This window comes from Taeniopygia guttata, chromosome 1 (genome assembly GCF_048771995.1).
Source record: "Taeniopygia guttata chromosome 1, bTaeGut7.mat, whole genome shotgun sequence".
Taxonomy (NCBI): Eukaryota; Metazoa; Chordata; class Aves; order Passeriformes; family Estrildidae; genus Taeniopygia; species Taeniopygia guttata.
Window position 1 is genome coordinate 33,457,344 of NC_133024.1, and position 14,146 is coordinate 33,471,489.

The 14,146-nt window shown below is 39.6% G+C and overlaps 1 protein-coding gene across 10 annotated transcripts in view; it reads left to right on the plus strand.

Annotated features, from left to right (window-relative positions):
* Positions 1–12,045, plus strand: part of PICALM (phosphatidylinositol binding clathrin assembly protein) — a 65,792-nt gene extending 53,747 nt beyond the window's left edge. For 6 of the 10 annotated variants that reach the window (XM_041719645.2, XM_012569912.5, XM_012569911.5 and 3 more), the window contains 4 exons: positions 1,097–1,156; positions 3,441–3,545; positions 9,559–9,661; positions 10,592–12,045. In XM_041719645.2, coding sequence (XP_041575579.2) covers positions 1,097–1,156; positions 3,441–3,545; positions 9,559–9,651 — 258 coding nt within the window. In that variant the 3' untranslated portion in view covers positions 9,652–9,661; positions 10,592–12,045. Of the gene's footprint in view, positions 1–1,096; positions 1,157–3,440; positions 3,546–9,558; positions 9,662–10,591 lie in introns of those variants that run through there. The other 4 variants (XM_012569914.5, XM_012569913.5, XM_002189043.7 and 1 more) reach the window with 2 other exon arrangements.
* Positions 12,046–14,146: the final 2,101 nt, after the last annotated feature.

Below are 14,146 nucleotides of genomic sequence, written 5' to 3' on the forward strand. Positions count from 1 at the left end.
TATGATTAATGATTTATAATTTGGCTCTTTTCTGTAGCAGTAATGTCTGTGTACCAAGAAATGCTTATAGTGTTTGTCTTGAATAGAAATCCTCACAGCAAGAGCATGAAAATTACTGTTTTTTTTCTGAAAGGGAATACTAACAGGAGGTAGAGTGGATAGACAGCAAGCTATCTAAATATCTGTAAGACCAGTTTAATCTGAAAAATAAGCCACAACTTTTTTGTTGTTAAAATAGTTAATACTAATTTAGAAAGTGGATAATAAACTGTAGAATAAAGAATGTGGCTAAGAGATAAAGAACTGTCTTTACTTAAATTTCTAAGAATTATCAGTTGTTTTATTACATTTATATTGCCATATTTTTACAAAACAGAAGTTCACCCCAGTTTTGACAGCAGTTGTACTGTACCTTCATAAAAGGTACAGTAAGTACATCAGGGTAATATAAATGTATCTGCCAAGCCTTTTTAGCATGACAGGACTTCTAGCATGTTCAAATGCAGTGAATGGAGTGAGTGAGGGAGAGGGAATGCAAACTGGCTATTCCTGTGAGAGTCTAATTTATATCAAAGCCTGCTAGGAGAATTCCCATAGTGTGTCCATCCTGGCTAAAGAGAATTCCTGTAAGTGTCAGCAGAAGCAATGGTAATTTGGTCTTTCAAATTCTCTCTTAGGACTCCTTGTGTACCATTACTTTTGATACTGAAATATAAGTATATACTTCATGGGATTAAAAAAGTGCTTCTGCTTCATGGATATTTTCTCTCTAACTTCTCTGAGTCATGTACTGTATTCTCTAAACAGGATGTTGAGAGAGTGGTACTTGCACTTTACTTCAAACAGACGGAATCCTAACGTGATAAAAGCAAATACATTATTTGAGATTTGCCAAGATGACCCATAAACTCTAGCTTAGGTATTGTACTCCATCTGAAATACTTAGGATACACTCTTAACACCAGATTGCAAACCCTATTTATTCTCTGCTATGTTCATAATAAGCTGAGTGCTGCAGTTGATCCTTAGAAAGCAATGTCTTAGAGTATGCAGCTGATCTCTTCTCCTCTCAGTTCACCACTGTTTCTCACACCAGGCACCACCTGTAATGGCCTATCCTGCCACAACGCCAACAGGAATGATGGGCTACGTGATGGTGAGTGGAATTCCTACAACTCCAGCCAGGCAGATGCTGTATATTGTTTGATTGCTTATAGTTTGGTAGCTCTTGTTTTCCTGAACGATTCTAGTGAAGACTGAATTTCAACTCCCATTCATTTATTCCTCACCAAATTATTAACTTCTGGTTTTCTGAATCACTTACATGCTGTTTGTCTGAAATTAAGTCTGCCTTTCCTTACTTCACTTGTTTTATTCATAAACTTCTTAAAATGGAATTAGATAATGTTTAAGGTCTCTTCCAACCCAAACCATTCTGTGATTCTATGAAAATAAACACAGTGTCTGTTCTTAGTGGTCTTTATTGGCATGGAAATAAGTTTATAATAGAAGTAAGTTTATTGTGTCAATATAAATATCTGCTTTCAGAATAGAAATATTTTCTTGGTGAAGTAAGCCTTCCTTAAATACCTTCTGCTGAGGTTTGGGAGCAAGCATCTGTGATGATTAATGCTACAGAAATGCAAGTTTGTGACATTGCAGTATGGTGTGGTTTTGGTTGAGAGTTGGATCTGTTAGTGACACACCAGCGCCTCAAGGCTTTTGACATAAACCTGGCCTTTCTGCTTTTTGCTTTGAAAATTTTTGGTTTTGCCTTTAATTTTAAAATATTTCTGAAATTATATGCCTTAGCTCTTTTTAGTATGATTTTGATGCAGCACAGCTTTCCTGGGTGAATAAAAGGCAAGATGACTTCCTTCTAGCAGTTATTCTATTAAATGCCCCACAGATTAAAGGAAAAAAAACTTAAATGTTTCATCATATAACCAAATTAGTTTATTGATTTATAGCTTATATACGCTCAGTAAGTGAACTGCAGAAGTGGCCAACTATGTTTTTGAGGGCCTCTTGGGACAGTGTCATATATCATCATTCCCCATTACCCATCCATGTACTCCCATATTCTTGGTCAAAGCTGTTATGCTTAAACTAACATTAGTATGGATTCAAACTTGATCTACACAATTTTGCTCTTATGGTGTCAGCAACATTTTCATAGTTCTTTTGAGTCAGCAGCAGGGGAAGGTAACATTTGTAGTGTATGATAAATAATCTTGTTTGTTGTGTTACGTTTGATTGTGGGGTTTAAATGCCAAAGTGAAATGGATACTGGAATTACAGAGCCATAACTCTGTTACCCCAAGTTGCTGCTGCTAGTTCAGACGTGCAGTGTCTAAGTAGCCGGGGGTGAGGTGGGCCATTACAGAATGACCAGTGGGCTCCGTAGCACATCCTGAAATCTGCCCTGGCTCATTCAGACTTTACTCAGGACATTTACCATCAGGAATCTCTGAAATGTTAACTCGATTTACAACCCTTGCTGTTAAATCTTTTAGTTTTTCATAAAAGCAATAGTGGGGACCAGAGTTCTGAGGATGGTCCTATCTAAGTGCAGGCTTTTCCCTTATGTTCCCAAACGTTGTGAGCTTGCTGGGACAGGCAGCTTGTTTAGTGCCATAGCACTATGCCTGGGCATTCCCTGGCTGCTGTTTCCTGTGTTTTGGGCCAGCAGTTGTTCAGTTGTTCTTACATTTTTTAATGAGGTGTTTTCATTAAGGTCAGTTTATTGAATGGGTTCACCCTGTGATTGCCCAAACAGCTGGTTGGCATGATAAGAGGAGTACCACCACCTCCAGGATTAGTCAGGGAAAAGCTGCTTGGAATGGGGATTGCTTCAGTAGGACTGCTGCTGGCTGTCAACCCAAGCCTGAGTGGAATGCCAAAAGCAGTGCTAGAGATGAGCATCTGTGTTAAATATAACCTGACTTGTAAGACCATTAATACACATTAAACTCGTAATTTGGCTCAGCTGGAGTGTTGGTAACACTTTGACTCTGGTTGCATAATGACTAATTGCATGTACAGCTCTCAGGTTTCAAGTTTGTCTTGAGCTCTGTCAGCACTGCACTGCTGTCTGCAAAACTGTGCTTGTGCTTTGGGGCAGTCAGAGAAGTGCTGTCAGACCTCGGGTCTGGGAGCAGAAGGACCAGCACAAGTGCTTGTCTAACAAGACTTTTAGTGCTTCAGATCTTTGCAAGAGATTGAATGGGCTCTGTTGTTATTGAGAAAATTCCTTGGACAGGCTCTAATGTTTCTTTCTAGTAACCCTTATTTGCAGACTATTGCAGAAGGATCTCACGTGGTTGCATATCTCAAATATGACCAAGACTTTTCACTCATTTGCCATTTTCCTTTATCTGCTTAAACACTTGAAATGCGTTAATGCTGTGTGTGATTTGATGCTGTCTGGATTTTTTCAGCCATCACAGATGGGAGCCATACCAGTAATGACCCAGCCAACTTTGATATACAGTCAGCCAGTCATGAGACCACCAAACCCCTTTGGCCCTGTACCGGGAGCGCAGGTGTGTATATTCAAATTCTTGGTTTCCTGGGAGTGAACTACATGAGGCAATTTCTTTAGAAGTATATTTACTATGCTAATTTTATACATAGATATAATTAATATCTCTTATTTGTGTTGGGCAAATTATTGCACAAGCTCAGTGGTTCATGGAAGGCTTGTTTCCTATTTGCTTGTATCCCTGTTGACAGCAGCAAGTTTGTGTTACCAAAATAAAGAGGGTAGGTCTTTTTCAGGCATTGTTTTTCTGGGAATGTGACAATGACAAAGAATAGCAAAAGCTGATGTCTGTGCTCTTTGCTGAAGATGAGCTTTTTCCCCAAAGTCATGTTCCATGCTGCTTTACTCTGAGTGTGGTTTTGTGAGATTGGCTATTACAGCTTTTTCCTAAGTATACATGTCACTGTTCTTTCCACTGATACACTTAAAAGTATTAGATTATAAGGTGCCCAAAGTGCTAGGTGTGTGCTTTTATTACAGCATTTTGCAGGGGCCAGACAGGGTGTGTGTAGCCTTTTATGCCCATGACTGCATTAGATGGATTTGAAAAAAATTGTGGAATTAAACTTGGTGAAACCTCAACCCACCACCCAGTTGTTGGTCCCGAGCACCTCAGTGGGAGGCACGTGGCACGTCCATCTAGTTTTTACCATGGTAGTCTCCAGTGGGTTTTGTGTTCCTCCGTGGTTTTGCAGGAGACTGCATTTGCAGCATAGTGAATATGCGCAATAGCAATACCAATCTACCAGGCCTTTCCCTGTTTAGTGCTACCTTAGGTGGAGTGTTCCTTAAATCCCCTGGTTACATGTTTCTTGGGATGTGTTGTATCCAGATTGATTACCTAACCTACTGGAATGAGTGTGCCAAAGGCCCACTCTGAACTAACTGGATCAATACTGGAGTTAAATACATACTTGTTACTGATTTGTTTTACTGTTTGTTTTACAAATGTCTGTCATTGGGAAATTTCTCTCTGAACTCACTTTTATAACCCAGTAGGCATCTTAAGAGAAGGCTTTTTTTTATGGTAAGAAAAACATTTTAAAAAGTAGGAGGAAGAGGGAATGGATAACCCTGACTACATTATGCTATTTTTGGAAAATTTTGCTATCATTGATACTTTGTATTTGTGAACTGCAGTTAGAGGCAGAGCCAAGTTTAACTGGCAGACTGAAGCTCCAGGATTAGGTGTGGTTTTACTCACCTATCAGATGTCTCTTTTTCAAAATTCACTCTGTACATCAGAAATATGATCATCACTAGAAAAATGAAATATATTGTGCCTGTATTTTTACCTTACTATAAAGAGCTCTGTTTTTATAGGTGAATGTTTAAAAGCATTCATGTATAACTTCACCTAGGTATAGGTTGGTGTAACTGCACTGTTTGGGACTAGACTGTGGAAGGAAGAGAATTCAGCAGAAAGCTGGAACTAAAAAGAGCCTCAAGCATTTTCCAGTGCCTCAGTCTGATCCTTTTATAAGAAGGATTCTGCTGTTTGCTCCCAGTGGGCTTTATGCCCATTGTCTTCTTAAAATACAGCCTTGTGAATAGGGTTTTTTTCTAAATATCTTCTTTTAAATCCTTTATCTGAAAGGGATGCTGTTAGATTTCTTTAGCTAGAAATGCAGTTCTCAGCTTTGTTTGTCTTAGACTTTTGAGAGCTACTTTGCACCTTCACTGTCACTTAAGTGATTTGGTATTTTTCACATGGATTTTATACCATTTCAAGAGGACAAATAGTGTTTATGACAGTTTTTAAATATTGACCAAGTAAAAGGATCCTCAAGGATAGGAGTTTTCTCTACATTAAAAAAATATATTAAATGATTCTTTAAAAAAAAAGACCTTCCTACCTGCCTGATTCAGTTATGAAGGGGTAGATGGGTCTGAATTGCTCAGTGAGCCTTTCTGCTTCATTTGACATTGCAGGGTGTGGCCTAGGTTGAATCTCAGCTGGCTGTCAGAACAGGAGAAAGAGGAATTAGTCACAAACGAGGTGTGTGGAGCTATATTTATTCTCTTACCTGACAATGTTTGGCTCCTGTGAGAATTAATTAAAACACACCCTTTGAGTCAGCATTTGCTGTGACCAAGAAGGGTTTTCCCTGAGACACACAGTCTTTGTTGCTGGAAGGTGTCAAGTTTTCAGAAGCCTGATATCAGTAAAGCATCTTAAATGATACAAGTGCTGCATGTGAGAACTTCCCCATACACAGCAGAGTTTGTTAATGTATAGCCATGGAGGGGAATTACACTGAATTTACTGTGTGCTGAGTCTTGAGGCTCTTCTGAGAGCGTATTTCGCCATTTAAGTTTACTTAATGCTCTTGTTGTGCCAGAAATAGAAAAAGTAAAAGAAACAGAAATGTGTGTTCTTGGGGCTAGTAAACAAATCTTAAAGAATAAATCATGGTTATCTGAAAGGCACGCAGCTCAAACTGCCCAAATGGATCTCTGTAAAGACCATTATTCTAATACTGGTTTTGTCCATGGCGTCATCATGCCAAAAACAAAATTGTTTTCCATACTTACTTTTAAAGCACCAGATTATATCACCTTCAGTCTCCTAGTAGATCTTGGGTGTTGTCTACAGTAAAGAAAGCTAAAGGTACTTAAAAGCATGATGACAGATATGAAATTGTTGCCAAAAATTTTATTGCCAAGTTGTAGTGAGTTGAGAATGCACTGGGAAAATAGGCATCTTAATGTTGTGCATATAAAGTTTCCATATAAATTTAACTGTTGTTCATAACTCGATACTCTCAAGGATTTTTCTTAATAAGTTTTTTCCATCTCTAGGCGTACCTATTTTGCTTCTCTTCCAAGTGTTCTCTTTAGATGCTTGCAATTTTTCCCTAATTGTAGCAGTCAAAAGCCAAGAGAAAAATAATTTGAAATAATTGAGAATGAAACTAGAACAGTCACTTCTTTGGAAATCTGAGTGCAGAAAGGATTCATAGTTTTAAAAGGTGTGTAATTTTGAAAATATTTATCTTGCAGTATTTCCTGCCTGAGAAAGAAAATAAGTTTTCATCATGATAAAATAGTGGGCATTACCCACTGCAACTTATTACCTTGTGCTACCTAGAGCAGTGAGAATGTTTGGAGTTGTATGATGACATTGTAGCTGGTGAGGGGGAAGTGTGTGTGTGTGTCTGAGGAGGGGGCAGGCTGAATCAGTGGTTCAAGCAGAGGGATGACAGATGTGATACACTACAGCAAATGCTGAATGACCCAGACAAGCTAGATCTGACTGATGCACAGGGGCTGGAATGTGTCTGCCCATCACAAGGCCTGAGTGTCCCAATGTGCAGCAGCAGGGCTTGGCTGTTAAACCAACAATGGTGTTGTGTTGGCCAATATAAAATGATACAATTAGGACAAATCCGTGTGCCTTCACACGTTGCATGTTCTGGTGTGATTGTCCCCAGAAGGACGTAGCCTTAGGAGAGGGGGAAGGAGATGGTTGGTGCAAAATTTAAGATATAAAATAGAATAAAGAAATCACTCCACCTACTGCAAACATCTCTGTAAATTGTAACACAATTAGCTGTTAACACAGGTAACTGCACATTGGAAGTAGCAGAAGTGATCACCTGGGTGATGGAGAATAGGTCAATGTGCAAATGAGTAAGTTGGTGTGGTGGATTTGTTTTGTGGTTGGTTTTTGGCTGGGTGTAGAGGGGGTACGGTGGTTTTGAGGGGTGTTTGAAACTGTAAGAACAGGGTAGGAAGTTCAGGACAGACTTATGCCAGAAAGTAGCCCTTAGAGATGCTTGCTTTGGCACATTAGCCCCAAAATACATGGTAAAACAGCTTGACAGGCTTGTTTCATGGAAAACCAGAAGGTAGCTTATGATGGCAATCAGCCCAGTGCTTGCTTAGTTTTTAAGTTTTACTGTGACTCCAGGGAGCTTTGTCTGTGTTGGAGTCAGTGAGAAGTGACAGCTGATTGCTGAAGGTGATGAGACTAAGCTCTCTGAACAGTGCAGTGCGGTGCATTTCACATCACACCAGCTCTGGGCAGTAGGGGCACTAAATCCACAGCTCCAGTTAGATCAGCTCTAGAGAAACTGATGGCCAGCACTGTTGTTTTAAATGCTTCTCCTTAGAAACTGCTAGGAGCAGTCCTGGTTTTCAGGTCTATTTATACACAGTAATCTAGAGATGTGCAATGTAGGAAACTATCTAACTATACTTCCCTATACTTCCCATTAATTTTTTTTTTAGGTCTCCTTTTTAAAAATTAGAGGAATCTTGTTTAAATGCGTGTTTACTGCAAGTCTTGTCTGAATTTAATTATGGCATCGAGGTAATAGCATTGTCGTTTTTTTTCCCTCAGATTTTAACCTGAACAGGCTTCCTGAAATTTCCCCTATGTTTGGTTATGTGCTGATGTTGCACAACTGGCTCAAACCTACCAATCTTCCACACTGCTTTCAAACTGGGATCTTACTTTGGATTTGATATGGGTTGGAGATTTGCCAGCTCAGTTTGACAGGAATGTATGTGACTTCAAGGCATTTGACCATGAAGAAGAAGAATGTTTCCTGAAATCAAGTGGCAGCAGGCGTTCCTTGCTGAAGTTAGGACTCTGTTGGACCATATCACTAGTCTGCCTATGGCTTTCCAAAGGAAAGAACCAAGCTTAAGAGGGGAAATTCTGACATCCTGAAACTGCTTCTCAAGCATTTCCCATTCTGTCTCATGACTTTTGCATAATTTATTTATGGTGACTGGATTGGAGTGCCACATGGGGAGTGGGGTTTCAGGAGGAGATGAAGATTCCAATGCCGATCAGGGCATACTGATTCTGAAGGAAGTCCTTCTGCTCATGTGGTTTCTGAGATAGACATTCATGTAAAAAAATTAAATGTGCAATGGCAATATTTACACTCTGAGCACTTTTGCAAGCAATTCCCATAAACAGATTTCCTGTCATGCATAGGTTAGCAGGTGCCTGGCATTTTCAAAGGAAAAGGTCTTCATGCAATGTTTTTTGCCATGGGCACGGAGCGCAAGTGACTCGGTTCATAACAAACTCTTCCAGTGAGGAGCCCAAATTGGAGGATGCTGACTTTAATTTATAACTGCAGAAACATGCATGTTTTACCCAGGGGGAGGGCAAATAGGATTTAATATAATACCACTTATAACAGGAAAAGTACTAACACAGAAGGAAAAATAAATCAACAAATAGCAGATACTCCTGCACGTACAGCCTGCAGATAATTGGTCCTTCCCAGCAGCAGCAGTTGGAATGCCAATATTACCCACCTCTAAGTTATGTGCTTTATGTGACTGAGTTTGTGGTGTCTTGCTTTAGGTACATGACTGTAGGATGCAATTTTTATGATTTTATGGACTATCAGTCACAGTCTTCAGTTCTCACCTAAAATGGCCACAGTAGCAATTGAAACTCTCATCTTTTTTCCTTTTTTTTTTTTTTTTTCTTTTTTCTCCTACTCACAGAATATATCTCGTATTCTCCTTCTAGGTCCCAAATTGAGAATTATCTATTTTCTGCTATCCAGCCTCTTTTTATATGCATCCTATTTTGACAAGAAAAGATGCTGAGAGCTATTCCTTCTGGAGAAACCATCTGGAAAGCTGCCATGCTCTGGCTAGACCCCAGCATCATCTCTCCCTGCCAGGCTGTAGTTTTCCCAGTAAAGCAGGGAGAGGACTAACCTGTTTCACAGAAGTCAGGCTGAATGTTTTATATCTTCTTTTGAAGAAGACTGCTGTGAAAGTGTGTATCTGCTTGTTTGGCAAATGCCACTGGCATTTCCTTTCTGGAGGGTCATGTCCAGCTTGTTTCTACATTACACCAACCATTGAAGAGGCTTTGTTTCCCATATGACCAAACACCTTGTTTTAATAGTTGACTTCTGCCAAATTTGCCTCTTAACCTCCCCTTGTCCTTTCATTACACGTTTAGCTTTCATATTCTGTCATTCTGAGACCTTGTTTTCTTTTTCTTTCCCTTTCTCTGTCGTCTTTCTTACTAGCTGTCTGCAGCATCCAGCCCTTCCAGTCAGAGTCCTCACAGAGCCTCAGGAAAGGATCCCTTTGCAGAGCTCTCTCTCCAGGATTTCTTGTAGAACAACTTAGGTATTGTCCATTACTCTGGGGAGATGCTGGTGTTTGTGATATGAAACAAAAAAGTTCTAATTCAAGTTTTATTAACATGGCTAGAACTGTTTCTGAAGGAAATAAAACCAAATCTTGTTGAGTTGGAAGCACTGTGGAAGTGACTTGGAAACGCTTTGTATTTAACTTCAGCAGTTTACAGGCCGATTGAGAGGTTTTGCCTCAGTCCATTGGAACTAGAACCAGCTCATGTGGTACTTGCTGCAGTTAGAGAGAAGGAACTTGTTCTGCCTGTATTTACCATCTCATCTGGAAAATGTTCAGAGTTCCCTGTTAGCAGCAGAGCCCAGAGTGCTGCTGGCAGGGTGCTTGTGCGCTTTACCGTGGCGTGACCAGAGAGTTCCCTTTATGCAGGAGGAGGTGCTTGTTTCACATGTGCCAGGGATCCCTTTTGGTACAGAGGTGCAGTGGAGGAGTTGTGTTGTTTCTGACTAGTCAGGGGTAGGTGGGAATTAAACTGTAAAATGAGTGAAAACATGAAAAAGAAATTCAGGAATTCATAGTATAAAGAGAGACTAGGCTTATTGCATACAGCAGCTGCTTTTCTTTGTGCACTTCCTCTGGTTCAACATGAAAAATTACCCTGAGTTCTCTTCATAATGGTGTTGGTCTGTGTTATGCTATCACTGGTGACAATATTGCATGGATAACTAGATGGGTTTTATTTTTAATGCAGAGCTATTCCAAAGGCTGGTGTTGTTGGAAGAACATCCTGATGTCTTTTGGTTGTTTCCTGGCCCTGATTTTTTAAAAAATATTTTATTTCTGTTCAAAACTTCAGATCATGGGGTAGCTTGGGCATCAGAAGAATGGAAAATTTTGAAGAAAAAGTGTTTAGAGTGAAGTCCTACTTCTGTTGCATGTTAACCCCAGGATTTTTCATCTTTCCAGATTCAGTTTATGTAACTGTGTTAGATGGAAGAGAAAGGAACGTTTCCAAAAAGATGTGCTCAGCAGTAAACTCCCACTTCCAGGAAAAAAATGAACTTCAGTCCCTCAAACTCTCCTCTTCCATTAAGTGATGCAGTGAAATGATGAAGACCAATGAAGGAAGCTGGGACACCTTCACAAGAAGACATCAGTACACAACACAAAGCCAAGAATTGCCATGAATTAAGACCAAGATCTGTTTTTGTCCTGGTGACTAACACGTCAATACTCTCAGCTTCTAATAATATCCTTAATTGGTAACGTACAAAGAGAAGCCTTTATTCTGGAAAATTATATTGGTGTTTGGAAATGCTGCCTGGATTGGAGATGTGTCCTTTACCGTAACTCAAAACAAGACTCTGGGCAGGGGAGGGTCAAATCCTAACTCTTAATTCTGCAGTTACCTTTTCTTCAGTCCTCACAAATGTAGGCACAGCAGTAATGGAAATTAACTTTTTTTAAAAATTATATATTCAGTTTGCAGTAGACATTCCTTATGTATTATTGTTTGTATTTATTTATGATTATCAATTTAACATTAATATTGTATCAAAAAAAACCTCCTTATGAAAATGAGTATGGATGTATACAGTATGTCTGATTTTTATCCACAAAGAATGAATCTGATTCAGAATGCTTTTCAGCTGACATACAGAGCACTAAATATTTTAAAGGTCTGAATCTAATGAATTCTCAGTATATGTGGGAATTAGGGAAGAGCTGTAAAACGCATTAATCCTTATAGTCAATTCTGTGCCTAGGATTTTGCAAGGGAACAGTTAACTGACTAGAAGAAGCACTACATTTTTAATTCAGCATTAGTGCATTGGGAAGGAACTTTATTGCTTTGTGCTTGGCATGTCATTTATTTTTACATTTGACATTATAAGGCCTTTCCAAGATGAATGTGAGGAATTGCTTTCACTTTTAAGACTTTCCTTCTTTTCTGTAAAAAAAAAATAAATTGAGGTGTTGTGTGTTTGGGGGGAAAGCCTTTTCATTTGGCTCGTTCATGATCATGTACCTTTTAAAAGTAAAAAAGGGAAGTAGCTTCCTTACATATGTCTAGTGGGTATTTAGTTCGCAAGGAATTAAAGTAGCGCTGTTGATCGGTGCTTTGTGTAAATACACCATAACTTTTGGGTGGAGTGGGGCCTTCAGAAGGATAGTCAATGATACGAAAGCAATTCTGTACATGAATTAAGCATACTTGCTGCATTGTCTCTGCAGATTCTATTTTTGTTTAAAATATTAAAATGTATGTTAGCAAAAATGGGTGGATTTTCAAATAAAATGCAGCTTCCACAGAACTTTTGTTACGGTATGAAAGTCTGAGGTGCTTCTTTTCTTTTTGCTGCTTAAAATGTGCACTGATAATTGCTCTGTTTACTTAATAAAATACCAAATGTATTTCATATGTGCATATTGTATTGCAGGAAGTGCAGCACTCTGAACCTGTGGCTGATGTGATCCGTGTAGCCTCTTCCATGGGCTGGTGTCATGGACAGCCTCAGTGTTCCAGTGACATGGTGGCTCCTCCTTCCTGACCTAACGTGATATTTTACCATCTTCTAGTTTTTCAAACTATTCATGGCAATAAACTTGTAGTGTTTATAACTGAGCAAGAAGGATAAATATGTCCCCAAAAATTGTTATTAGCTTCCCTAATCTTCCAGCAGAAGGTAGTGCTGGAAAAGCTGTGAACAGTTTGATGAGACCGCCTTCTGTAATTAGACATGGGAAGAGTTGATAGAAGTGGAACTTTCCTCCTCACAATGTCCTGAGGCTCGTTCTGGAGGCCAGGGTATGATAAACTGAGCAGTACAGGTGAGTAGATTTAAAATTTCTTTCTCAAAGCATGAATTAAAAAAAACCCTGAACCTGTTACAGAGTATGTAATATACACACCCAGATCTGGGGAGTTTCATACACATTTACTGAAATTTTCCTGTCACTGGGGCTTTCAGTGTAGGACGGTGCCCTGAGAGAGCAACTCGGGTTTGCTTGTGGTCAGAACATAAAAAAGGTGAATTGATTGAATTGGGGTCAGCTGGTAAAAAGGGGCACATCTGTGACCTGCTAGCTACCTCAGTGAGTACCAGGGTGCAGATTGTTCAGACTTTGTGTGAAGGAAGAAGGCTGACCTTCTTCCTCATCCAGAGCCTGATGAGCTGGGTTATGATAAAGCAGATGCTAACCTTATTAGGTCTTTGGTACTGTTCCGCGCCAGTCCAACTTGAGGCTTTTGGCTGAGGATAGGTGTGTTCTTAGATCTTTTTGATCCCTTGGACTCTTTGTGTGGCTGTGGACTTGAGGCTGCAAATCATGAAATAAAGAATTGTGAACACCCAAACCCATGTCTTTGCAGGGATGCTGAACTGTTACCCTTTACTGCTCGCTTATTGTTGCTCTGTGTTCCTTGAAACAGCTGCTGTGCAGATTAGGTTTTCTTGCTCAAGGCCTTGCTAAAATCCCCTGCTCTTTGGTTTACTCTTTGGAGACAAACTGGCTTGAGAATTTTCCTGAGTAGTATTTTCTCATTTGCTTTGTTCCCGGTGTTTGCTTTCAGTATCACTGAAATAACACTCAGTTTAGCTTAATTTTAAAAGCACAGCACATAGGTTTGTTTTTTAATTACTGGTACTTTTAAATAATAGGGGGTTGTGAAAACCTGGTTCTCTTCAGAATTGAGTTGAAAGGCTTTTAATCTACAGACGCAAACTGTGTAGGGAAGCTGACTGCCCTTCAGAAGCAGAGGACAATGAAGTGCTTTGTTAAAGGGATGTGGTTTCTCTTGAAGCTTTGTGTAGAAAACTGGTGTGTCAGAATAACCACAGTATTTTAATTTTTTTTTCAGATCAGGGAATTATATAATGAAAAAACTGGATTTACCTCTTGAGACAATTACTTTTGCCAGAACATGAACTTGAACAGCTCCTGAGTTTTCTAACAGCACAAATGTAGAGTCTTCATCTGAGGACAGTGCTAAATGCCTTTGCTGCTTCTCTTCTTTGTTTCTAAGTCACAAACTAAGCTGAGCTGGTACCTCAGGACATGTTCAAAGTCTGTCTTTGCATGACTTTCTGACATCAGAGGTTCCATTCGGCCAACTGCCAGAATAAGTCACAGACGATCCAGCTGCCAAACAGCCCTTCAGCAAGAAAAAGGGACAGGGTGAAACCCTGCATCTTTCATTAGACAAAAAGTGCCCATTTACCAGAGCCTGACACAAATTTTGTAGCAACATAAATGAATTGCAACTTAAAGGCCATGACATAACTGAGATAAAGATTGTGGCAGAGAAATGAGAATTAAGTGCTAAAAACACTGGGAATGATAATAAATGCTGATGGGAGCAGAAGATCAACAAGATAATGTGAGGGGCAGTGAAAAAATGTGCTGAATACAGACAAAAGAGCAGTGCTAATGACAGCATTTGTAAACTGAACAAGAGCTTGCTCCTTGGCCCGTTGTCAGTCTCTTGACTTGACCTTTGGAGCTCTCACATGACAGTGG